Raw genomic sequence first — 27,904 nt, 5'->3', positions numbered from 1 at the left:
GGCATAATAAACTATGTACTATCAATTCGTTGATATGTAATTTTGTTATTTTTCAGGGGATTTTTGTACTGTATGGGACAAGCAGAATTACCGCACATTTGATGGCTTCGTTTATTCCGTTAACAGCGAATGTCGTCATGTTTTGGTTCAAAATGATGAGGTGGACAACAACGAAGATGGCGATGTTTTTCAGATTTTGGTTGACTACACTGATTTCATGTCTATTATTGTTCAAGAAAATGATGATGGGACCCTGAAATCCATACTGATGAGAAGTGATGGTGTTATGTACAACAATGAGCTTATTAGCAAAACACAAACTGTCGGTCCATTTTCAATCACATTTTCCTCTCATTACGTTACTGTGGTTGATGACTTGAATCTGTTTAAAGTTATCTGGAACCGAAAGGACTTGGTTGAAATTTTTATTACCGGCTCACCGTTAACTGTTACTGGGATGTGTGGAAGCTATGATGGGTTACCATCAAATGATGCTGCCCATAATGGTGTTATACCATCAACATTTGATCCATTTACCATGGCTAAAAATTGGAATGTAGAAAGTGCAGGTAATTTGCTCATTCTTCAAAATAAAATCATGATTTCTCAGTCTTAATTTGTTCTAGAATTTAATATTCTGCATATAGTAAACATATTGTGCAAGTGTGGTTGTGGTTATGTAATTTTTTTAATGATATACATTTGGTTACAATTTGGTGTAACATCATCGATATTATTATAGAAAAATGTTCCACCGTTTTGGCTTTCTAATAGTAATACCCAGTTCACATTTGCAAGCTTCACCTTGTAACAAGTATTAACAGACTTGTGAGATGTTTTACGTATTTTGGTATACTATTAAATATTGTAAAATGTAATTGTGAATAAATGTGTAGTAAAACGAACCACAGTCCATGCAAATAGAAGACAGTTATACAGTACTTTGCAAATGAAAATCGAAACTTTTTTCTTTTTTTTTACAACTTTTTACAAAATAAGGGGATTAGTTTTAAAAACTTAATAACAATTGCATTCCACAATAATAATAATAACAAGATTTTTATAGCGCACATACCACTCAAGAGTGCTCAAAGCGCATTTTAAATATAAAGCAAATCATACAAATAAAATGCAATTTCTTTGGAGGGTCCCCATCCGTTCTCGTCCTGTCGCGGTCTCGGACCCCTACCTAGGTGACCAAACAAAGGAGCAGGAAACACATTTGCCTTGCCACAACTCAAAAGTATTACGGATTGTGTGAATTCAGTTAAGATCATGTGATACCAAGTGGGATACGTTACATCTTTTGTTTAATTTGTTTTGTTTTTTGACAACAATAGTTATGTGTAATTAAATATATAACCTGCGCTGTTATTTAAATTTTTTTTTTATTTCAGTTTTTTGTTTTTGGATCAGTTTTATGTCTTTTGCTTCTTATTTTGAAAGGAAAGAATGAAAAATCTATGAAAATGTCATTTTTGAAGATAGTGCATAGTGATGGATAATACGATAAATTTCATTCATTGTATTGAACATTCTCATCTTTCAGAATGTGGTATAATAGAGACTTGTGTAAAGTTTAAAGATCTTAGCCAAGATGAACTTAACATGTGCCTAAAACTGAAGGAGGTCTTTTGCGATTGCCTAGACGTAAGGGTTATAAGGGCCTTTTACACTAGGATGATAACAATCGATGATAAATATATAAGCATGCATTTTTATTACATAAAACAAAAGAAATTTAAAAAGTTTTCGTTCTAGAACTATAGGATAATCATTTATGCTGTTTTTTATCGTCTATCGTTATCGTCCTAGTGTAAATAAGCCTTTACAATTGCGCATTTCCAATTTGTTTTCAGATTAAAAAATCTAAAAACAATTGAATAAGTATAGGACAGTATTATTTGTTTGATAATATGTTTATTTTAATCTACATCATAAACTAACCATTATTAACCATTATTGGTGTTACCTACCTTATCTATTATTATAATAATTCTAATATAGAGTATATAAGCAAGCTCTCAATGCGCTGCACATTATTACCTCAGTCATTTTTTGGATCAAACACGTACGGAAACATACTCCCATAATGCAACTAGTAATCATCGCAAAATTGTGTCTTGATCTAACCGGTACCCATTTTATACACCTGGGGGGAGAGAGCAAATGTATCTTGCCTAAGGATACAAGCAATGCGGCGAGAGTTAAATTCGAACCATGATCTCACGATCAGTAATCCAACGTTCAACACATTGCGCCACATGCATCACTGAAATCTATAATATATTTTTATTTACAGTTTATATTTATAGAACTAAAAGCAACTTGTTATTTTTTTAGGTGGTTCCATCGGACTACTATCTTGAAGCTTGTTACGAAAGCATTTGTAGTTGTAAAAGCAGTAATATTAATGATTGCATTTGTTCCGATTTTGCTGCATATGCATTGGAATGCTCTAGAAGTGGTACAAATGTAAATTGGCGAACAGCTGATTTCTGTCGTAAGTTCTGTATAATGTATAATTATTCTACAATTTTCAGAGATAATTTGTCTTAATTAATTTGTTGTTTCTCATTCCATCATTATTGTATTCTTGAACTGCTATCTTGTGAATTTCCTGTGAAGGATAGAATAAATTGTACCTGTATCTGTCATCTCCTTGATACGAGGAACTCTTCAAGAATCACATTTTTAATGAATTTGGAAAGCTAGCAAAAGTTTAAATTTTACAAAAGGAACAAACAGTTTTTTATGTTGTATCTCAAATTATATACCAGCACGGCATATGATTGGTTAATCGTCTGTCTATAACCCTAACCCAAACGGATCCACATGCGCGATTCAACAATTGTGTAGCTAGCCCTAGTAGCCTAGGCTATGATAATTAACTTGTGTATGAGCTGACTTGGAGGATTTAGTAAGTTTAGCAACCAGTTAAAATATGAAGAACAAATAAAGTATGATTTGGGAATATTTATTGCATACTTATGGCATATCAGCGATGAATTATCAAACGCAGGCCTTTTTTGCTTGCTTCTTAGCAGCAAAACTGTGCCACTAACTAGGCCTACTCCAACCAAGTATATGTTTGCGTTCGCTTCGGTCTAGCCTAGCCATCCAAATAGGTTGGTATGTTATATAAAACAAATATTTACTGGGCTTTCATCGAGCACGGTTACAAACATAGCCTAAGGTGATCTAGAGACTTTACTGTATTTATTTTATTATAAATGTATGACTACAACATTATATTGCTTTTGTTACAGCCTTTGATTGTAATGTCCAGGTTGAGGAATATTCACCATGTCAGAGTACATGTGGCGGTACCTGTCAGCACGAAGATGGCGACTGTGAACCTGACTTTTGTTTAGAGGGTTGTAAATGCAAAAGCGGGCATTTGCATCATAATGGAGTTTGTGTACCAAGCACCGATTGCCCATGTTTTTATGGCAATGATGTAATTCAACCTAATGAGGTTGTTGATACTGAATGCAGAGAGTGGTAAGTGTGCTGGAATATAGTACAGGGATTTTTTTCGAAAAATGGCCAATTTACAAGGAATATTCTATTACCATACCATATGGTTTTCTGTCAGGATAGTTCATGCTTCAGCTAGACCTTTCTGAAGATGATCTAGTAATATTACTAAAGCTCTATCTACATTATCAAACTATCTAAAAAAGGATGATGTTCCCAAATAGGTAGTGATATTCCCAAATATGGTAGTGATATGACATTATCATGTCCATATATGGGCAGATTACATTTTGTTGTCACATAAAGTTTGATAGTGTAGACAGAGCTTAAGAATATTCTCTGCAATGCAAGAGGGCCATTTTAGAAGAACGTAGTTCCAGTCAATGTCTTCACTGCAAGTTTTTAAACTAAAATTCAATGACAGTTGGCAGTTATTTAATTGTCAATATTTTTCATTTTATACCAATGCACATGCAATTGATTGTACATATTTATCAATATCAATTTCAGCACTTGTAGAAGTGGATCATTCGACTGCATAGACCAGCTCTGTGGAGGTATGTTGAGGACGATATTTGATTATTTTGATTTGCGATGACCTAGTTACAAGTTATTTCATGTCAAATGTCGTCGGTTGCTGTCTGAACCTAGTAACCGGCAACACTTCCTAAAGCTCTGCCTACACTATCAAACTTTATGTGACAACAAAAATGTGATCTGGCCATATATGGAAATGATGATATCATATCACTACCATATTTAAACATATCATATTTGGGTAAATCACACTTTTTTTGTCAAACTAGGTTGATAGTGTAGACAGACAATTTAAGTATTTTTTTACTTTTTTTTTAGGAAAATCATTTTTTTTTTAGATCCAGTTTTTGGTCAAAGTGAATAGCTATTACATGTTAATTAATGTGATTGAGTGACCAAAATGAATCATCCATTTTAAATATTGTATCCATACATTTGATTATTCTTATTATAGCTACTTGCTGGGCATCAGGTATTTTCTCGTACAAAACCTTTGACAACAAACACTATGAATTCATGGGCGACTGTGAATACTATCTCCTCAAAGACTGCAACGACGACCCAGGGGATTACCAAATACGGTTACAAAATACACATTGCCATCCAGAAGTCGACGGATTTCTAGCCCCGTGCACAAAGAAACTTACAATCATCAAGGGTGGTAATCAAGTTATGTTGTCTGAAGGTCCCAGGGCTTATGTGAACAACTTTCAAATAGCCTCTTTTCCACATGTATTGCTAGGATTGTTTGTTGAAAAGATTGACAATTTAATCAAGGTAACTTTTTATTCTTTTACTTTAAATGCAGATAATAAAACAATTACAATAAAATAAAACAAGGATACACTTACTAACTATAAAATTAAATAATACACTACATTTAAATAAAGCTACATGAAATTAGCAGTTAACAGTTTCTTAAAAAGAGAGACAGAGTTCACATTTTTAATATCTTCATGTAGCTCATTCCAAACCTTGGCACCTCTATATGATAAGCTACGTTTTTTCATAAACTTTGATAATGTAGACAGCGCTTAATATGAAGTGAATCAATTAAAAAAAGCCTGTAGGTTGATATTTGTGCATTATAGTAGCATGTAGCTATGATAGTACATGCAAGTACATAAAGATCAATTTAAATTTGCACTTTATTTTAGCTATATTGTACAATACTGTGTCTGTTTTCAGTGGCTAATGCGTGAGACATTAAATTAAAATTGTGTATACAATTGGATACGTGAAAAATGGACACATATGCGTGAGGTATAAAAAATCGGCCCTCATGCATGAGACAGGTATAGCATTAGTGTACTGACAATATCATTATACTGTAGGTATCGCTGAGTGATGGTATTTCACTATTGTACGATGGCAATACACAAATAGAGGTTCACGTTGAGAGAGATTTGTTTGGAAAAACGTGCGGATTATGTGGAACATACAACAACGCCAAGTCTGACGATTTCTTGACACCTGCAGGTAAATTTTATAAGAAAACATTGTACAAATCTCTACTTTCTACATAGTCAACAGTACTTCAATTAACACACAATTCCCATCCAGATGTTCCTACTGTCATAAGTATAAGTATAGAGAAAATGATTCAGTCATGTCTGATGTGAAAGATGTATTGTCCCGTCAAAACATGAAAAATAAAGATTAATAAAATCAGACTTTGAATAGATTATTTTGTAGTTTTAATAAAGGTAATCACTTCTGTAGATATAAAAACGGAAAAATTAATGATTTTCAGATATAAAATGATAAAATAAATGGTTAAATTCAACCAAAAACCCATTGGTTGGCAACCAATTTGACTGTTTTTTGCTTTACCTTACAGTTTTTTAGGTTAAATACATTTTTTTTGATCCAACGTGGACAACTGTTTTGTGACATTAAAATGGCAAATTAAAAATAAAATGTTAAGAATTATTTTTTCAGGGGGACAATACATCTTTAATGTAAACATACTTTTGAAATGGTAACACATTTTTTTTTTGTGTTCTCCAAGACATCTTTTTTCTTTTATGAAAGGAAGCAAGATTTAATTATTGTTTTTATTAGGGAATGTTGAGGAAGATATTAGTGAGTTTGTTAGTAAGACCAAAGTTGTTGCTGGTTGTTCAAATAGCCATGCAGTTTCAACTCTACATTGCAACTGTCACCAGAATCATCAACAAACTGCTGTGGAGAGGTGTGAACCACTCAAGAGTGCAGGAGCCCTTTCAGGTAAAGCTAATGCCCGTATTTGGTACTGATATCATGCCATAATGCCCATATTTGGTAATAATATCATGCCATAATGCCCATATTTAGTAGTGATATGCCATAATGACCATATTTGGTCATGATATCATGCAATAATGACCATATTTGGTAATGATATCATGCCATAATGCCCATATTTGGTACTGATATCATGCCATAATGCCCATATTTGGTAATGATATGCCATAATGCCCATATTTAGTAGTGATATGCCATAATGACCATATTTGGTCATGATATCATGCAATAATGACCATATTTGGTAATGATATCATGCCATAATGCCCATATTTGGTACTGATATCATGCCATAATGCCCATATTTGGTAATGATATCATGCCATAATGCCCATATTTAGTAGTGATATGCCATAATGCCCATATTTGGTACTGATATCATGCCATAATGCCCATATCTGGTAATGATATCATGCCATAATGCCCATATTTAGTAGTGATATGCCATAATGCCTATATTTGGTCATGATATGCCCATATTTGGTCATGATATACCCATACCTAGTAGTGATGCTGTATCATGACCGTATTTAGTATTGATATCATGTCATCATTCCCATCTATAGTAGCGATACCACCTGTTCATTGAGTTAATATACTTTTTTTTAATTCATTCGCATCCAACATCGTGAAACTTGCTAATTAGAGGATGGATTTTATAATTTAACGCGAGTCTCACTTGAATTGAAAGAGTCATGGGTTACAACCCTGGCACTAGTTCAGGATTGAACCTTGGACCTTGGGATTAGAAGGCAAGCATGTTAACCACCAAGCTACAGCTCCACTGCCAACGCTCCTAATTATGTATTATCAATTAATCTAAACAGAATGTTTCCAGTTTTTGGAAAGTCGGCCGTATTATGATTCCTGCATGCACGATGTGTGTACAAATCTAGAAGATGAGAGCATTCACTGCAATATGATGTCACAGTATGTTTCTGATTGCGCCAAAAAGGGAATCTACATGGATTACTGGCATGAAGATGTGTACAACTGCAGTAAGTATACAACTGTATTTCCTACTTTCTTAGTCTGGGATATACACGAACTTATATGACTAGATTCCTCCATAACTTCCTATCTGCCATTGTGACAGCCAGTTCATCTCTCTGCATTACTTAGTCTGGGACATACCCAAACTTATATGACTAGATTCCACCATAACTTCCTATCTGCCATTGTGACAGCCAGTTCCTCTCTCTGCATACCAGTATCCATCTCTAGTACATCAATGTATGTGAGTGCTGGTCTTCCTAGTTTTGCAAGCCCATGTTTTGTCTGCCACATCAGAACATCTGCAATGATATCTTCTTATTGCGAGGACAATGTCTTCTTATTGTTGTTTCTGTTTTTGGTATGGCTGTACCACCCATCATATATATTTTAGTATTAGAATAACAGTTACTTCCCTGACACCAGACTCTGAAAACGAGAAAACCAGACTTTTCTTGAGGTCCAGAATTCTATTACCATTAAATATGTATTGTCCCCCCAAAACATGAAAAATGGTAGAATGGATCTGTTAAAATAAGTACTATTTGGGATACGAATCAATTAATAATGAATATTTTTAACTTAAAATTTAACCGCTTCATATTGTTTTTTTTTTCAGTGTTGAAAATTATTTATTTGAATCGTTTGAAAATATTTTTACTATTTTTAAATTATATTGTATAATTAATTTAAACTTTTATTCTTTAAAAGGCATTACTTGTCCTGAAGGACTTGTCTATAGAGTGTGTGCTGACTCTTGCGACTTGTTTTGCTATCCGCTGCCATCCGACAATAAGTGTAATGATATCTGCACTGCTGGATGCATCTGTCCTGATGGTAAGGTATTTGATCATTATGGTAATTGCGTTGTCAAAGAAGATTGTTACTGTTTAGCTGATGGTAGATACTACCCACAAGATTACGAACTAACTGTAGATTGTGGTGTATGGTAAGTTGTGCATGGACATTTTGCTTCAATAGGAAGCTTTCGGTTTCCTGTTTATTGTGTACATGCATTAGAGTTTGGAGTCTTCCGTTTAAATTGCATATCAGAAACAAGCACATTTAAAATTTTTCAACACAACCCGTCTTCTTGTCAGACTGAACGTTAAATTGACCAATACAGTATACGTATATATGTTTAACTGTTCTACTCCATGTCCAAATTGGAGAACTGCCTTTTTGAATGGCCTAGCTTCCCCAGCCTAGCCTTCATCAATGAACATGAACGGTATGTAACTTGGCTCCACCCCATTAAATAGAGCAGTCAATCTCATGAAATATTCTCACCATCCAACTTATAAACATTAGTTCTAACACCCTAACCATTTATTTTTTTTATGTAGTATATGTAGTAATGGTGAATTCGTTTGTTCACAAAAACAAAATTGTTCATGCTCTGAAAATGCTGTTTATACTTTGTGTTATGGAGGCGACAATTGTCGTAAAACATGCGCTACAAGGTTTTTTGATGAGGTTTGTTCTGAGAAAGATTGCCTCCCAGGATGTGAATGCCAAGAGGGATATGTCTATGATGAGGTCCATTTAAAATGTGTTCAGCCAACAGAATGTCCATGTATGAATGATGGCCAGGCATATTTTGATACAGAAGTTCTAGCAATTGGTTGCAGTTCATGGTAAAGTGTCTACTATTATTTTACATTCAACAGTGTTTAGATACAGTAATATATAAATACATTTCTAAATTCATAGGCTTAAACTATCTGGCCAATGGGCCAGACTATCTTTACCATAGTATAGTACAAAAGAGAGAATATACATTTTGATACTGAACACATTCATAGACATGAAGTATCAAAATGACCGGAATCAGAGTACTAAGAAGGTATTGAACTACCTGTACATTTAAACTCTTCAATGAATAATGTTCTACCACTGTACCTTCTTTTCAGTACCTGCAATGAAGGCATTTGGAAATGTGTAGAAACAAAATGCAATGGTATTTATTATTACTACTGTATATGTTTTTAAAGTAATAACTATGTTTAGAGTACATTTTAAAGTAGACTTTCTGTTGATTGTTAACATTTCTGTATTAATTTGACAACATATAGCATTATAAATTAGGGCCATCTAGACTTTACGCTTACTTCAAATTATTAGTTATTATTAGTTGAAAGTTGTCTGTTCCACACTTCTATTATTTTCTGATAATACGTTTCCCAAGATTGTTTCTACAGATATTAATGTAGTTCTTTTAAGAAATTGGAGAAATAATAATACTATGTTTTAATAGGTACTTGCATTACATGGGGAGATGGCCACTACAAAACGTTCGATGGACAACAGTTTAACTTCCCTGGAAATTGTAAATATGACCTGATAAAATCAAAAGATCCTAAATTCACGATTACTATTCAGAATGTAGAGTGTGGATCAACAGGTGTCACTTGTACAAAGGCGATTACACTTAGTGAAGGTATGAATCAATCTATGTTCACACTGAGCCATTATTAAGCTATGTTAAAAAAGAGCCAATGTTAAGCTATGTTCAAACAGAGCCAATTTTAAGCTATGTTCAAACAGAGCCAATGTTAACCTATGTTCAAACAGAGCCAATGTTAAGCTACCTTCACACTGAGCCAATATTAGTTTACGTTCACACTGAGCCAATATTAAGCTACTGTACCCATATGAGAGCTTGCTGGAACAGTATTTATAGGATCTCGAGTGAAAGGCATCTGTCTAGCCTATCCTACCAAAATAAGAAGTATAAAGATGTAGCTTAAGACTTAAGAAAAAATATCGATTGATGTTTCCTCTTTAATAGCTTGTGGCAGATCTTTCCAAAGACGAGCAGATGAAAAGATAAATGATAATAATAATAGTCTGTTCTTATATAGCGCATATAAGCAAGCTCTCAATGCGCTTTACATAAAAAATACAAACAGGAAATGTTAAATTAATGAAAAGCTTGAAAAAGGAAAGTCTTGAGTTGAGTCTTAAATGAGTTAAGGGAAGTGCACTGTCTGATTGTGATAGATAGGGAGTTCCACAAAGTTGGCGCTGCCACTGCAAAGGCTCTCTGACCGTAGGTAGATGTCCTTGTCCTAGGAACCACAAGTAGGCATTGGGAACCGGACCTAAGAGATCTAGTGGGCTGGTAACTCTGCATAAGCTCAGATAGGTAGCCAGGCGTCAAATTGTGCTTAGCTTTGTAGGCCAGGATCAACACCTTGTACTGTATCCTTTGTTGTACTGGTAACCAATGAAGATCTGCAAATACTGGGGAGATGTTGTCAAATTTACGTGTCCTTGTTGTTATGATGATGTATCATTGTATTTCTGACTCTTAATAAAGCTTTAATGTTTTGTTGTACTAGGGTCTGATGATGAAAAAGCTACTTACAAGCTAATTCGTGGTGACTCTGTGTTGCAACCAACTGGTTTAGCTGCCAACTACTGGACAGTAATGGACTTGGATTACAATGTGCTTGTATACTCAATAAATGTAGGCTACACTTTGCTGTGGAATAAAGGAACATGGCTTCAAATTAAATTAAGTTCAAGCTTGCAAAGCAAAGTAAGAAGATAAATTCAATATAACCCTTATTAAGAATACATCTTCAGGACCCCGGTGATCGGGGTGTCCGAACCCTAAATTGGGGTCTAATGTTAAAATTGGCCCAGTAGATGTGCATCATTTATAATTTTTCTACCCCACGTCCACAATTGGAGGGTTAGGGTCGAATCAGCGAAGTAATTGAATAAAAGTAGGCGTGAAAACAAATAATGAATGTTTTTATGTTCATGTAATAGAAAAAATAATTTGGTGAAAGTGAAATGTTTTCACCTCATTATTTGCACTCATAAGCATTCATAATAGCCACCTGTATATCTGCTTTTAACCACCTGCATCACATGTAAAACCTGAAATCATTTTCTAGAGATATTACTTGTTTTTATAGCTAACAGGTCTATGCGGCTACTATGATGGTGTGGAAGGTAACGATCTGCAAATGCGAAATGGAATGGAAGCCACGTCAGTATATGAGTTCGGTGATAGTTGGAAGGTATGCCTTGTTTGCACTGGATTTGAAACATTGTAAATTTAACCATGGTGGCTTTACCCAATGTCATCAGAAGATTTGATCATCATACTATCATCGTACTTAGATATTTTAACGGTGATGTTAAAAAAATGATTGACTTGCATGTGTTAGCATGAGTTGCACGTTGTGATTGGACTTCTTAGCCATGTAATTAGTTTTACCGAGACCATGGTAAGTTTTACTGGGCAGGCAATGGTCGGTAAAAGTAACTATTGGACATGGTTAATGGTTTTATAATGTTATAATTTACCTTGTTTACCTTACAGTACTGTACATGGTAAACAACAATTTTTTTATATCAATAGGCATTGACTGCTTGCCCTAGCGCTGTAGAGCCCAGTGATGCCTGTCAAAAATACCCAAAACGAAAGTTCTGGGCCGAGAGCAAGTGTAAAATACTTTATGAAGATTTGTTTTCACCGTGCCACAGTCGTGTTCCCGTCAAGACGTTTTACACAGAATGTGTGGCTGATTCATGTGCCTGTGACTATGGTGGAGACTGTGAGTGTATGTGTACAGCCATATCGGCTTATGCCCAACTCTGCAAAGATTATGACATCTTGATAAGCTGGAGGTCATCACACTTTTGCCGTAAGTTTCAACAACTTTTTTTTCCCAATTCTCCAAAACTGTGACTGATTGTTTATTTAATTTTTTATTTTAAGTGAAACACTTTCAGTATACAGTTGATCAAAGTTGATCATGGATGAAATACTGTACATTTTATAACAATAGCATAAAAAGGTATAGACAATAATATTATTATAAAACAAACAAGGTAGGACCACAAATAAAAATGCCTTTATAGGCATTCATATTCTACAACTCTAAAGCTAAAATTACTGATCATCTGATTTCACAATTTACGACAATAATGCCCCTTTAATTTCATTTGATTTACAATGTAACTCACTTATATTCGTTATCCAAATTCCTTCACTTGCACTGATGAAGTGCTAGTGTTGCCCGAAAGCTCTGCTAACTTTTCTGGCTGTTTTACTTATCATTTTGATTTAGCTTTTCGCTTTTTTTTTTGTATCTCCATTGAGATCCAGCCACTGATACCCACAGCATTGTCATTTTTTCAGTAATTTGCCTTTGGATATATATTCTTTCATATATTTAGTTTGTGTATTAATTCTATTGTTGCCTTTTTAACAAATTTTCTAACTCTTTTTTGAAAAATAAATTATTGTTTTGTTTATGTTGCAACATGAGGATTAAAATGTGTTCAGATTCCATGCTCCTGGCAAGATTGTGTTTGATAATATCCCCCATGCCGAGTAAACTTGAGCCGCAAACCATCTATACAATCGGCACAGGTTCAAGACACTCCTCCTTCTCGGATATGGACTTAAAACTGGAGGTACAGTGTACATATCTGGCTCGCGTGCACTTTAAAGAACTCAATACATCTTTCGGAAGAGTAGGGGGTTTCCCTTGTGTACTGGTTTATTCAGCCAGGACAGATGTTTCCATTGTGGACAGATGAACGGGCGCCGTTTGGTGGCAGCAATCAACATGAAGAGACCCTTAGGAAAGAAGAAAGTTGTTGTATGTGTCGTCCTCGTCCACACCTGTGTAGCCAATCCCAGGTTATTATATTCCCCATTTACATTTTAATATTATTATTAATATTATGATACAGCTATGCAGTGTGATGAGGGATGTGAGCATTACAGTCCATGTGTGGAGATGTGTCACGGTGCTACCTGTGTAGATGGCTGTTGCCATCAAGATGACTACAACAGCCAAACTGGTCTTTGTGGTGCTAAACCGGTCTGTGAGGTTACTACAGTCGCTCCGACAACAAGGCCAACTACTACTCCAATTACAACTACTACTCCAATTCCAACCACTACTGTTGTGCCTACAACAACTGAAGGTATGCAATTGGAATATACCATAAATCTTCTAATTGTAACCCTGGGTTATTATTCTTTGATTGTTTTTTAGGGTGGGTTACTATTAGAAGTGGGGTTACTATTAGAGTAGTGGGTTACTATTACTAATCTTAAATTAGGCACTTGAAAATAGTAACCCACTTTTCCGGTCAGCAAATCATAGCAAAATAATAAAACAGTACCAATAAACACATTTCTTTGAACTCTAACTTTATTTTATAAAAAAACAAAACTCAAAAACACTCAATCCTCCCCCCCACTCACGAGATCAACATGCATTATCTCCTTATTTTCAAAATACGGCTGCATCATAAACGACCAGTCTTCATAATGTAATTTTGTCAATAGTTTTTGTGACTCTAATATTAACCAATATTACTATTAGAGTAGTGTGTTATTATTATAGATTGACTAAGGTGGGTTACTATTATAGGGCGGGTTACTATTATTAGAAGATTTACGGTACTCTAATCGTAATTGTAGGAGTGATTTAATATTTTTTAAGAACGAATACAATTATACTTCTTCTTAATTATATTATTGTTTGTTATTATTAAAACAAGAAAAAAATGAAACAAAAACAAAACATCTATTGAGAACATATTTAAATTATTCGGCTATCCCAATAAATTCTCAAATCACATCTCAAAACAAATTATCTTCCAAATGACCATAAATAGGACTTGTTCAAGCTGTTGTTTCTTGAAATAATGAAATAATTTCCCACAAAATTTAAACAAATTATGTATGGCAAAATAATACATGATACATACATGCTGTATACATGTTGCAGTGATAATATGCATTTAGTATAATAACATAACAATATATTGTTTGTGAAACTTTCACTTTTAATGACTTTTCTTGTAATTTACAAGAAGACCAGTAAAATTATATTACTCCACTTCTTTTACTGGCCACAGAATATGGGCCAATAGGGAGGCCTTCAATTAACAACCAAAATAACTTTAAAAAAAACTAAAAATGAGGTACAAAAAAATAAATCTTTGTTACATTAGGAATATTTTGTAAAGGAATTTGTGAAGAGGTAAATTGAGTAAAATTATTGATATTTCATCATATTTTTCTGAAATTTTAACTGGCCAAACAGACATGTTATTTTACTATTTAACAGGTCCATCATGCATTTAACTTGCCATTGGCCGCGGCGGACCAGTGTTATTGCGAACGCTGCAAGTAATGACATTACCATCAATCAAATTAGCCAATACAGTTAATTGAGAGACAATAATACAATTCTGTTTTTATCTAGAGTGTAACAAAGACTTGGACGTCGTTGGACAAGCAACTAGGGTAACATCCGACTTTTCAAATCCAGAAAACACAAAGTTATATAGTGCGGGCTGGAAACCAAACAATATGCCAGAACAACCTAGAGCGTATCTTGAATTCAATTTCAACTACACTGTAGAGGTGCTTATTATTGGTATCCAGGGAATAGATGATATGTATGTTACAGAGCTAAAATTGCACTATAAAACAGTGGACTCTGACACTATAGTAGAGTGGAATAAATTGATAGAGGTAGCGGGGCAAGATAACCATTCAGAAGTGACTATCATTCAACTGCCGAATGATTTTCCAGATGTCGTGTATCTAAAAGTTGAAATCATAAAGTATCATATTGAGCCAGCTTTACGAATTGCTTTCTATGGATGTGTGATCAAACCTACGACGACACCTCAAGTACCTCAAACTACAACTAGTCGTACTACCACTGCTGAAATTACAACAACCGTACTAGTAACTGAAGCTCCTACCACTTTGCAAACCACTAGATTGACGACGATCGAAGGTATTTCATTTCATTTTCATTTATCGATCCCTTCTGTGATGGGTGGATCTAGGCAGTGTAGAGCTAACATATAATATTAATAATATGTCCAAAATAAATAATAATGATAATAATACAGTATAGTAATAATAACGACAATTTGTATAGAGTCGGTATCCTCCACCCAAATAGAGCTCATTTTAACAAAATAAATTATGCATATCTTTTGTGGTTTGATACAAAATTGTATTTAGCTTTTAACTTTTAAAATCAGCATATAGTGATATTTTCCTTTGTAATGTCTTATATGATGAAATAATAATAATAAAAAAAAATAAATTTCAGAATAATATTAAATAAAGCATTTAACTGTTGCTGGTAAGCTATAGCCATACACTTGCAGCTTCAACATAGAATGATCTCCGACCCCACTGGCCCTACGCTCTCGAAACAGGTTCTGTTACAATGATCTAAGGCTTCTACGAGATAGTTCAGAATGCAGTACGCAATCTCATTTTACCTGCTAAAAAGGGAGATCACGCAAACCTAGTTCGGCCCTTGTATGACATTTACAATTTTAACACTATTAAATACTGTATATAGAGAAGCAGTTGACCATATTACTCAATAATTTCTTTAACAAAATAAATTATGTATATCTTTTGTGGTTTGATACAAAATTGTAGTATTTAGTAGAACACTAGCTTACTCAGCATTTGCATGTTTGATTCCTTGTTCATAAATTACTGAAAAATACTATTGGAATCCTCTTCTGTTCTAAAATATCCCTCAAACTTAATTATTAATTTTTTTTTGTCTTATACCCTATTTTACATCTGCATAAATTTGTACAACTTGTAACAACTTGTAACCAAGTTTGATCTCCTGATTTATTACACGTTTTCATACATGCATGCGAAGCCTGAGAAATCTTGGTAGAAAGCCTAGTTGCGCGTTATTTAAATCTCAACAAAAACATGCTTCTCATCAATGTGTCTCTGGAGATTTTCATAAAATAGTATTCACACTATGCAAACCTTATTGTTGCAGATGTGAAGGGTATTTAGTCCAGTAAAAATAAGGTTGAACCTAGAACAAATTGCAACAGAATTTTTTTTTGTTTCATATGGTTGATATGATGAACTTCATATCCAAAGTTTACCAAAATCGGACATCGGGAAGTGGATTAATTAGCATAAATTCAAAATGGCCGCCATTTGCTATTTTAAAGCCCCATATCTCCTTAATGGTTGGATTTAGACCACCTAAGTGCATTACGAGTAGATATAAATGTGATATTAAACATTCTAATTAGCATATTTAAATTCCCATATGACGTACCTATGACGTCATATGGTAGTTGTGACGTCATATATTATGTTATTAATGCTTAAATGACATTATACTATGTGAACAATTTAGAAACTGCTGAAAAACAAGTTTCTTAACATTCTCCTTGTTGAAATGAACATAATTTCTTAGGGTAGTTGTCCTAAGGGGGTAGTTGTCCGGAGGGTAGTTGTCCGGGGGATTGTTATCCTAAGGGGGTAGTTGTCCTAAGGGGGTGGTTGTCCGGGGAGTAGTTGTCCGGGGAGTAGTTGTCCGGGGGGTAGTTGTCCTAAGGGGGTAGTTGTCCGGGTGGTAAACATCCGGGGGGGTAACTGTCTAGGGGGTAGGTGTCCTAGAACCTATAAATGCTTAAATGACATTATACTATGCGAACAATTTAGAAACTGCTGAAAAACAAGTTTCTTAACATTCTCTTTGTTGAAATGAACATAATTTCTACATTTTTTAAAAATCGGACGTCAGGAAGTGTGTTAATTAGCATAAATTCAAAATGGCCGCTATTTACTATATCATTTTGAAGCCCCATATCTCTTTCATGGTTGGTTTTAGACCACCTAAGTGCATTGCGAGTAGATATAAATGTGACATTAAACTTCCCAATTAGCACATTTAAATTACCATATGACGTAAATATGTCGTCATAAGGTAGTTGTGACGTCATATATTATGTTATAACTGCTTAAATGACATTATCCTATGCTAACAAATGTTGAAACTGCAGGAAAACAATTTTCTAACAATTTCCTGTTGAAATGAACATGATATCCAAAGTTTACCAAAATCGGACGTCAGGAAGTGGGTTAAAATGGCCGCTATTTACTATACCATTTTGAAGCAGTGTATCTCCTTAACGGTTGGGTTTAGACAGCCTATGTGCATTACGAGTAGATATATATGTAAAAACCATTGAAATTTATCATTAAGTTTCTATTTACAAAATCTCATGAAAATAGTTATTCTACAGAACAGTATGAAAGGTTGTGATCATCAACTGTATTCCCGAAACTGATTTGTACTCACGCGCACATCTTGTTTTGTGTTTCCAAAACTACATCTTTTAGAACTTCATCTCTTTAAATTGGTAAAGGAAAATAAAACAATATTGTAATGGGTCAGGCTATTCAAACCTATCATTTCCACAAACTCATCTCAATTCCCCATCTTGGAATTGAGATTACACATAAAATGATAAATGTCATACTGTAGTTTTCGGTATAGTCAGCATCTCATGATCTTAACCTGGATGTGTTAATTGTGCTACTATTTTCATGAGATTAAAAACATCTTTTCCTACGGTTTTTATATTTTCCCCTTAGAATAATGCCAATTGAGCATTATTGTGACATAATATGACGTCATATGTCTTATGACATCATAGGTACGTTATATGGTAATTTAAATATGCTAATTGGAAAGTTTAATATCACATTTATATCTACTCGCAATGCACTTAGGTGGTCTAAAACCAACCGTTAAGGAGATATGGTGCTTCAAAATGGTATAGTAAATAGCGGCCATTTTGAATGTATGCTAATTAACCCACTTCCTGACGTTCGATTTTGGTAAACTTTGGAAATAATGTTCATTTCAACAAGGAGAATGTTAGGAAACATGTTTTCTTGCAGTTCCTAAATTTTCGCATAGTATAATGTCATTTAAACAGTTATAACATAATATATGACGTCACAACTACCATATGCCTCATAGGTACATCATATGGAAATTTAATTATGCTAATTAGAATGTTTAATATCACATTTATATCTACTCGCAATGCACTTAGGTGGTCTAAAACCAACCGTTAAGGAGATATGGTGCTTCAAAATGGTATAGTAAATAGCGGCCATTTTGAATGTATGCTAATTAACCCACTTCCTGACGTTCGATTTTGGTAAACTTTGGAAATAATGTTCATTTCAACAAGGAGAATGTTAGGAAACATGTTTTCTTGCAGTTCCTAAATTTTCGCATAGTATAATGTCATTTAAACAGTTATAACATAATATATGACGTCACAACTACCATATGCCTCATAGGTACATCATATGGAAATTTAATTATGCTAATTAGAATGTTTAATATCACATTTATATCTACTCGCAATGCACTTAGGTGGTCTAAAACCAACCGTTAAGGAGATATGGAGCTTCAAAATGGTATAGTAAATAGCGGCCATTTTGAATGTATGCTAATTAACCCACTTCCTGACGTCCGATTTTGGTAAACTTTGGAAATTATGTTCATTTCAACAAGGAGAATATTAAGAAACATGTTTTCTTGCATTTCCTAAATTGTTCGCATAGTATAATGTCATTTAAACAGTTATAACATAATGTACGACGTCACAACTACCATATGACGTCATAGGTACGTCATATGGGAATTTAAATAAGCTAATTAGAATGTTTAATATCACATTTACATCTACTCGTAATGCACAAGGTGGTCTAAATCCAACCGTTAAGGAGATATGGGGCTTCAAAATAGCAAATGGCGGCCATTTTGAATTTATGCTAATTAACCTACTTCCCGGGGTCCGATTTTGGTAAACTTTGGATATGATGTTCATTTGAACCATATTTACCAGACAAAACAAAAAAAAATTCTGTTGCAATTTGTTCTAGGTTCACCCTATTTTTGACTTATCTTTACTGGACTAATTAGAGTTACGTATGATTTGTGAATTGCACTACAGCCATGTGAACGATGGTTTATCCACCCTTTCACAGTAGACATCCTTGGTTTAATTCCTGCTTAGGATCTTTATTTTTTCATTATCATTATTTTTTTAAATATTTAATCATTATTATTTTTTATTAATAATATTAATATTTTATTTTACTATGAACCTAAGTTCAACACATGGATACTTACCTGTAGTAAGTAAAATAATATAAAAAGTGGTCCAGAATTTAATGGTAAAGATCTGGCAATCCTTTAACTAACAAACAGACAGGTGAAATTGACTATATAACCTACTTGGCGGAGGTCAAAAAATACATATAAAATTAGTTTGTTAAATATGATAGACTACTTTATTTGATTTGAAAGTACTGAAATGTTAATTAAATCTGGGACTTTTGACTTGAGCTTCATGGACTCTTTAGAAAAACCCGGACTTTATGTTAAATAAATAAAATAATGTTCTTAAAATTATTCTTCCACAAGCTAAAAAAAGATAGCCAGGTGCTAGATTGACAACACAACTTGTGGAGGTCTGCAAGTTCAGAAGAATTTACGTTTCCAAGTTCATGACGTGCAATCAATTATCTATTTTAGAATGCAAAATAAACAACTTCTAGTAATTATTAATTATTATAATAAAATCTGAACTTTAAATATTATTTTAATTTGGACTGTGTGCGTTTTCTTGATGTTTTCTTCAACTCTCATAGGTTATTTAATTGTAAACCGTTTCTTTTTTTTTTTTACTGTAGATTAGGTTTATTTAAGAGTTAGGTTCAGTTTGAAATTTATCTATCATATGACAAACTTCAGGAGTAAAAATTGTCTCCACTGCTAATACAGAAAATACAGCCACGTGTAGCCAATCAAACCATTTGGAAAAATGTTATAGTATAGTATTAGTTTATAATAAACTATTTTCTTTTCTTTACAGAATGTGATGATGAATTATCTATTATTGCTGGACTTTCAATAACTAGAACAACATCAGATAATTCTAATCCTAACAGCACGGAAATAGACAGCAAAAAAATATGGTATCCTGATATTATTGTACAGCCCAAACCATATGTAGATGTTACATTTGATAACACGGTATCCATAACATCCTTAACCATTCAGGGAGATGAAGGAAATTCTGTTACCAAACTTAAATTGTATCATAAAGAACCAGGAAGTGAAAGTTACATTATCATGAGTGATGACTTTCATGTTCCAAACCAAACTAATAATTCCCTTGTAGAAAAAATTCTTCTTCCTGAAGAACTTCCAGTTGTTGTCGCTCTAAGAGTGGAAATTGATTCTTATAATGTCGCCAATCCAACAGTAAGATTTGGAATTTTTGGATGTCTGCATGAAAGAACAACTACTATTGTTATACCATCTACTGCAACAGGTACCCCGTCAACACAAAGTACAACTGCAACAGGTACCCCGTCAACACCAAGTACAACTGCAACAGGTACCCCGTCAACACCAAGTACAACTGCAACAGGTACCCCGTCAACACCGAGTACAACTGCAACAGGTACCCCGTCAACACCAAGTACAACTGCAACAGGTACCCCGTCAACACCAAGTACAACTGCAACAGGTACCCCGTCAACACCAAGTACAACTGCAACAGGTACCCCGTCAACACCCAGTACAACTGCAACAGGTACCCCGTCAACACCAAGTACAACTGCAACAGGTACCCCGTCAACACCCAGTACAACTGCAACAGGTACCCCGTCAACACCCAGTACAACTGCAACAGGTACCCCGTCAACACCCACTACCAGAGTTAAAGAACTAACCCCACCTACAAAAACATTTGCAACATTTACACAAGGTACCCCGTCAACACAAAGTACAACTGCAACAGGTACCCCGTCAACACCAAGTACAACTGCAACAGGTACCCCATCAACACCAAGTACAACTGCAACAGGTACCCCGTCAACACCAAGTACAACTGCAACAGGTACCCCGTCAACACCCAGTACAACTGCAACAGGTACCCCGTCAACACCAAGTACAACTGCAACAGGTACCCCGTCAACACCCACTACCAGAGTTAAAGAACTAACCCCACCTACAAAAACATTTGCAACATTTACACAAGGTACCCCGTCAACACAAAGTACAACTGCAACAGGTACCCCGTCAACACCAAGTACAACTGCAACAGGTACCCCATCAACACCAAGTACAACTGCAACAGGTACCCCGTCAACACCAAGTACAACTGCAACAGGTACCCCGTCAACACCCAGTACAACTGCAACAGGTACCCCGTCAACACCAAGTACAACTGCAACAGGTACCCCGTCAACACCCAGTACAACTGCAACAGGTACCCCGTCAACACCAAGTACAACTGCAACAGGTACCCCGTCAACACCCAGTACAACTGCAACAGGTACCCCGTCAACACCCAGTACAACTGCAACAGGTACCCCGTCAACACCCACTACCAGAGTTAAAGAACTAACCCCACCTACAAAAACATTTGCAACATTTACACAAGGTACCCCGTCAACACAAAGTACAACTGCAACAGGTACCCCATCAACACCAAGTACAACTGCAACAGGTACCCCGTCAACACCCAGTACAACTGCAACAGGTACCCCGTCAACACAAAGTACAACTGCAACAGGTACCCCGTCAACACCAAGTACAACTGCAACAGGTACCCCATCAACACCAAGTACAACTGCAACAGGTACCCCGTCAACACCAAGTACAACTGCAACAGGTACCCCGTCAACACCCAGTACAACTGCAACAGGTACCCCGTCAACACCAAGTACAACTGCAACAGGTACCCCGTCAACACCCAGTACAACTGCAACAGGTACCCCGTCAACACCAAGTACAACTGCAACAGGTACCCCGTCAACACCCAGTACAACTGCAACAGGTACCCCGTCAACACCCAGTACAACTGCAACAGGTACCCCGTCAACACCAAGTACAACTGCAACAGGTACCCCGTCAACACCCAGTACAACTGCAACAGGTACCCCGTCAACACCCAGTACAACTGCAACAGGTACCCCGTCAACACCCACTACCAGAGTTAAAGAACTAACCCCACCTACAAAAACATTTGCAACATTTACACAAGGTACCCCGTCAACACAAAGTACAACTGCAACAGGTACCCCGTCAACACCCACTACCAGAGTTAAAGAACTAACCCCACCTACAAAAACATTTGCAACATTTACACAAGGTACCCCGTCAACACCAAGTACAACTGCAACAGGTACCCCATCAACACCAAGTACAACTGCAACAGGTACCCCGTCAACACCCAGTACAACTGCAACAGGTACCCCGTCAACACCCACTACCAGAGTTAAAGAACTAACCCCACCTACAAAAACATTTGCAACATTTACACAAGGTACCCCGTCAACACAAAGTACAACTGCAACAGGTACCCCGTCAACACCAAGTACAACTGCAACAGGTACCCCATCAACACCAAGTACAACTGCAACAGGTACCCCGTCAACACCAAGTACAACTGCAACAGGTACCCCGTCAACACCCAGTACAACTGCAACAGGTACCCCGTCAACACCCAGTACAACTGCAACAGGTACCCCGTCAACACCCACTACCAGAGTTAAAGAACTAACCCCACCTACAAAAACATTTGCAACATTTACACAAGGTACCCCGTCAACACAAAGTACAACTGCAACAGGTACCCCGTCAACACCCACTACCAGAGTTAAAGAACTAACCCCACCTACAAAAACATTTGCAACATTTACACAAGGTACCCCGTCAACACCAAGTACAACTGCAACAGGTACCCCATCAACACCAAGTACAACTGCAACAGGTACCCCGTCAACACCCAGTACAACTGCAACAGGTACCCCGTCAACACCCACTACCAGAGTTAAAGAACTAACCCCACCTACAAAAACATTTGCAACATTTACACAAGGTACCCTGTCAACACAAAGTACAACTGCAACAGGTACCCCGTCAACACCAAGTACAACTGCAACAGGTACCCCATCAACACCAAGTACAACTGCAACAGGTACCCCGTCAACACCAAGTACAACTGCAACAGGTACCCCGTCAACACCCAGTACAACTGCAACAGGTACCCCGTCAACACCAAGTACAACTGCAACAGGTACCCCGTCAACACCCAGTACAACTGCAACAGGTACCCCGTCAACACCAAGTACAACTGCAACAGGTACCCCGTCAACACCCAGTACAACTGCAACAGGTACCCCGTCAACACCCAGTACAACTGCAACAGGTACCCCGTCAACACCCACTACCAGAGTTAAAGAACTAACCCCACCTACAAAAACATTTGCAACATTTACACAAGGTACCCCGTCAACACAAAGTACAACTGCAACAGGTACCCCGTCAACACCCAGTACAACTGCAACAGGTACCCCGTCAACACCCACTACCAGAGTTAAAGAACTAACCCCACCTACAAAAACATTTGCAACATTTACACAAGGTACTCCGTCAACACCAAGTACAACTGCAACAGGTACCCCGTCAACACCAAGTACAACTGCAACAGGTACCCCGTCAACACCAAGTACAACTGCAACAGGTACCCCGTCAACACCCAGTACAACTGCAACAGGTACCCCGTCAACACCCACTACCAGAGTTAAAGAACTAACCCCACCTACAAAAACATTTGCAACATTTACACAAGGTACCCCGTCAACACAAAGTACAACTGCAACAGGTACCCCGTCAACACCCAGTACAACTGCAACAGGTACCCCGTCAACACCCACTACCAGAGTTAAAGAACTAACCCCACCTACAAAAACATTTGCAACATTTACACAAGGTACTCCGTCAACACCAAGTACAACTGCAACAGGTACCCCGTCAACACCAAGTACAACTGCAACAGGTACCCCGTCAACACCCAGTACAACTGCAACAGGTACCCCGTCAACACCAAGTACAACTGCAACAGGTACCCCGTCAACACCAAGTACAACTGCAACAGGTACCCCGTCAACACCCAGTACAACTGCAACAGGTACCCCGTCAACACCAAGTACAACTGCAACAGGTACCCCGTCAACACCAAGTACAACTGCAACAGGTACCCCGTCAACACCAAGTACAACTGCAACAGGTACCCCGTCAACACCAAGTACAACTGCAACAGGTACCCCGTCAACACCAAGTACAACTGCAACAGGTACCCCGTCAACACCCAGTACAACTGCAACAGGTACCCCGTCAACACCCAGTACAACTGCAACAGGTACCCCGTCAACACCCAGTACAACTGCAACAGGTACCCCGTCAACACCCAGTACAACTGCAACAGGTACCCCGTCAACACCAAGTACAACTGCAACAGGTACCCCGTCAACACCCAGTACAACTGCAACAGGTACCCCGTCAACACCAAGTACAACTGCAACAGGTACCCCGTCAACACCAAGTACAACTGCAACAGGTACCCCGTCAACACCAAGTACAACTGCAACAGGTACCCCGTCAACACCAAGTACAACTGCAACAGGTACCCCGTCAACACCAAGTACAACTGCAACAGGTACCCCGTCAACACCCAGTACAACTGCAACAGGTACCCCGTCAACACCAAGTACAACTGCAACAGGTACCCCGTCAACACCCAGTACAACTGCAACAGGTACCCCGTCAACACCCAGTAAAACTGCAACAGGTACCCCGTCAACACCAAGTACAACTGCAACAGGTACTCCGTCAACACCAAGTACAACTGCAACAGGTACCCCGTCAACACCAAGTACAACTGCAACAGGTACCCCGTCAACACCCAGTACAACTGCAACAGGTACCCCGTCAACACCAAGTACAACTGCAACAGGTACCCCGTCAACACCAAGTACAACTGCAACAGGTACCCCGTCAACACCAAGTACAACTTCAACAGGTACCCCGTCAACACCCAGTACAACTGCAAAAGGTACTCCGTCAACACCCAGTACAACTGCAACAGGTACCCCGTCAACACCCAGTAGAACTGCAACAGGTACCCCGTCAACACCCAGTACAACTGCAACAGGTACCCCGTCAACACCAAGTACAACTGCAACAGGTACCCTGTCAACACCAAGTACAACTGCAACAGGTACCCCGTCAACACCAAGTACAACTGCAACAGGTACCCCGTCAAAACCAAGTACAACTGCAACACCCACACCACAACCAACCCAATTGCCGGCAACTACCAAACCTAAAGGTAATATGTGTCTATTTTTTTCTCTATAATTTTTAAAAGCAATTGGTGTAGTCAAAAAAAAATGTTAGGCCTTTACAATAACAACGGTTTGTTTAATACATCTGCAGATTTTTGTAAAATTGATTTTGCTTAATGAAAATAAAAATAAGTTATAACAATTTTCTACAAAAATAACTCCAAAATACTTTGGTTATGTAGAGGATCTTTTGAATCTTTGCCCTGGGAACAGTGTTGCCACCTTTATACTGTCTATTCTTGGCAATTCCTAATTTGAGAATAAGATTTTTTTTTTCTTTTGATTTCTAGAAACTTGTGAACAAAAACAGGCAGTCGAAACGTTTAGTACATTATATAATAATAAAACCTGCACAACAGCAGGCGTTCAAATTGATTACTGTGATGGAATGTGCGCTTCAACTACTACTCACCATGTAGAAATAAGGACACAGACCATTACTTATGATACCAAATGTGGTTGCTGTAGGCCAGAGGCACCAGTGTCTGTAACTAGAACGATAACGTTTATCTGTGCTGATAATGAAAATGTTGAACTAGATATTACTTTAGACACCTTTGATCGTTGTACCTGTACGGATGATACCTGTAGTAGTACTAGTCCTAGTATTAGTCCTAGTACTAGTACAGTCATTATATTCTAAAATTTAGCCGAACTTGGAACTTTCTAGTATATAGTTCATATTCAAAAAATGTTCTCACCTTTTTACTAGTATGACCATTTACAGGTTAAATACAGATTCTATGTGGGACAAGCTACGCAGTTTGCCGCTTACCATTTCCGCTCGTATGTAAATTGGCCTTTAGACCTATGTGTGGTTGATTGGTCATATCTCAACCCCAAAATTTCAGGTGCATCTAGCTACAGCAGTATAATCAATCCCATCAAATTTTAGTTTTAGTTTTTATTTGCAAGCATGCTGTTGTTTTAAATGTTCTTTGGTAAGATTACTATTAATTTTGGTTGTGAAAACAATTTGTCTTGCAGATGGCCACATTCTTTAAAACTATAATTTACGCAAATTTAGCACAAGTTGAGTTGAATTATACTTTGCTTTATCTAGTATTATAGTAGGCATTCAAGGATCAATTCATCATTTGGGCACCCATTGGTTTAATTTGTTGAATTATATTATTTTAAATTTATATAGCTTATCATAAAATATAATAGTTTAATTGTTTATTATTAATTATATGCACTTTATTATTTTAGCACCAAGTGAATTTATTAAAGCAATAATTAAAAGTAATTTGATTTTTTGTTTGTTTTTCTGTTTTTCAAACTGTAACAAAAATAATGATAAGATAACAATTAGGCCTATAAATGGGATTAATTTTTTGTTTGTTTTTCCATAAATAGTTCACACTCAGCGACTGTCACAAACTCATCATATTACTATACTGGGTTCTCTGGGAGATCAGTCTTTGAATAGGCTACTCAGTATAAAGAATAAATATAAGAGTGACTTTTTGTTTTCAAGCGACTACATGACTATTAAATTCAGAGCATGCTCAGAGACGTTAGCATGGAACATATTGACTAACATTCTCAGTACATAGTTGAGTGAAGCAACTGTATAAGACTGGGTATGCTCGCGAAATGCATATAGCGCAAAAACTAAACATGAAAATTAATAAAATCAGACTTTGAAAGGCTATTTCCTAGAAGAAAAGACAAACTGTAACAAAAATAACTTGTTTACTTGTTTACTTGTTTCTGGAGCTCAGCTGTGCTGGGTCCGGAGTCGAGGCTAGGCTATGCCTATAAGCCCCTCTTGATAATTACATCAACTCTTGAATATGGCGCAAATTTAAGAGGGTGGTTGGACCATGCCCGTTCAAGACCGGACTTAAATTGATTGGTTGATCTTGAAGCTACTACATCCTCCGATAACGAATTCCATAATATAATAGCTTTTCGACCAAATGAGTCCCTCATCCAATTTGTGCGTGAGAACTCTAAATTTTAATTTTAAGAATGACCATAAGAATAACGATAAGATAACAATTAGGCCTATAAATGGGCTTATATATTTAGGACAATATCAGTTCAGTTCAGTTTCCTAACCCCTGATAGAGTTGTTGAGGCAACACTGCTGACTTTTGGACAATCCTCCTCCATCCGATCTCTGTCCTCTGTAGCACGTTGTGTGAGTCAACAAAGGTCAAACCTGTCCATTCCTTGATGTTGTCTTCCCACCTCTTTCTCTGTCTGCCTCTCCTTCTCCCTCCCGGTACGGTACCCTGTAGGATATGGTCTAAGCCAGCCCACCGGATCTCGACACGTGTCCGTACCACTCAAGCTTCCTGCTTTTCACAATTGATAGCAGGTCTCTGTATGGTCCAATTGCTCTCTTGATCCTGTTGCTGACTTCCTCATTCGTGACATGGTCTTTATATGAGATGTTGAAGATATTGTGGTAGCATCTCATTTCCAGTGCTTTTATCCGTCTATGTAGATCAGCTGTGAGTGTCCAGGACTGACACATGCTTACAAGAATACGGAGATGGCCAGAGTGCGCATGAGCCTGATATTTGACGT

General features: G+C 36.8%; 1 protein-coding gene across 1 annotated transcript in view; it reads left to right on the top strand.

Annotated features, from left to right (window-relative positions):
• The window catches only part of LOC144841412 (uncharacterized), a 30,708-nt gene extending 4,086 nt beyond the window's left edge, over positions 1 to 26,622 (top strand). The window contains exons 7-34 of the mRNA XM_078697739.1: positions 57 to 569; positions 1,550 to 1,650; positions 2,344 to 2,503; positions 3,270 to 3,504; positions 3,991 to 4,037; positions 4,472 to 4,794; positions 5,352 to 5,496; positions 6,082 to 6,246; positions 7,131 to 7,301; positions 8,008 to 8,245; positions 8,643 to 8,933; positions 9,210 to 9,256; positions 9,554 to 9,736; positions 10,641 to 10,840; positions 11,226 to 11,330; positions 11,675 to 11,960; positions 13,018 to 13,254; positions 14,547 to 15,089; positions 20,038 to 20,532; positions 20,830 to 20,970; positions 21,136 to 21,342; positions 21,649 to 21,846; positions 22,327 to 22,392; positions 22,534 to 22,632; positions 22,882 to 23,055; positions 23,089 to 23,187; positions 24,808 to 25,347; positions 25,654 to 26,622. Coding sequence (XP_078553865.1) covers positions 57 to 569; positions 1,550 to 1,650; positions 2,344 to 2,503; positions 3,270 to 3,504; positions 3,991 to 4,037; positions 4,472 to 4,794; positions 5,352 to 5,496; positions 6,082 to 6,246; positions 7,131 to 7,301; positions 8,008 to 8,245; positions 8,643 to 8,933; positions 9,210 to 9,256; positions 9,554 to 9,736; positions 10,641 to 10,840; positions 11,226 to 11,330; positions 11,675 to 11,960; positions 13,018 to 13,254; positions 14,547 to 15,089; positions 20,038 to 20,532; positions 20,830 to 20,970; positions 21,136 to 21,342; positions 21,649 to 21,846; positions 22,327 to 22,392; positions 22,534 to 22,632; positions 22,882 to 23,055; positions 23,089 to 23,187; positions 24,808 to 25,347; positions 25,654 to 26,006 — 6,362 coding nt within the window. The 3' untranslated portion in view covers positions 26,007 to 26,622. The remainder of the gene's footprint in view (positions 1 to 56; positions 570 to 1,549; positions 1,651 to 2,343; positions 2,504 to 3,269; positions 3,505 to 3,990; positions 4,038 to 4,471; positions 4,795 to 5,351; positions 5,497 to 6,081; positions 6,247 to 7,130; positions 7,302 to 8,007; positions 8,246 to 8,642; positions 8,934 to 9,209; positions 9,257 to 9,553; positions 9,737 to 10,640; positions 10,841 to 11,225; positions 11,331 to 11,674; positions 11,961 to 13,017; positions 13,255 to 14,546; positions 15,090 to 20,037; positions 20,533 to 20,829; positions 20,971 to 21,135; positions 21,343 to 21,648; positions 21,847 to 22,326; positions 22,393 to 22,533; positions 22,633 to 22,881; positions 23,056 to 23,088; positions 23,188 to 24,807; positions 25,348 to 25,653) is intronic.
• Positions 26,623 to 27,904: the final 1,282 nt, after the last annotated feature.

This window comes from Antedon bifida, chromosome 4, assembly GCF_963402885.1.
Source record: "Antedon bifida chromosome 4, ecAntBifi1.1, whole genome shotgun sequence".
In the NCBI taxonomy this organism is placed as follows: Eukaryota; Metazoa; Echinodermata; class Crinoidea; order Comatulida; family Antedonidae; genus Antedon; species Antedon bifida.
Note: the sequence above shows the minus strand (reverse complement) of the source record. Positions and strands in the feature narration are given on the sequence as shown.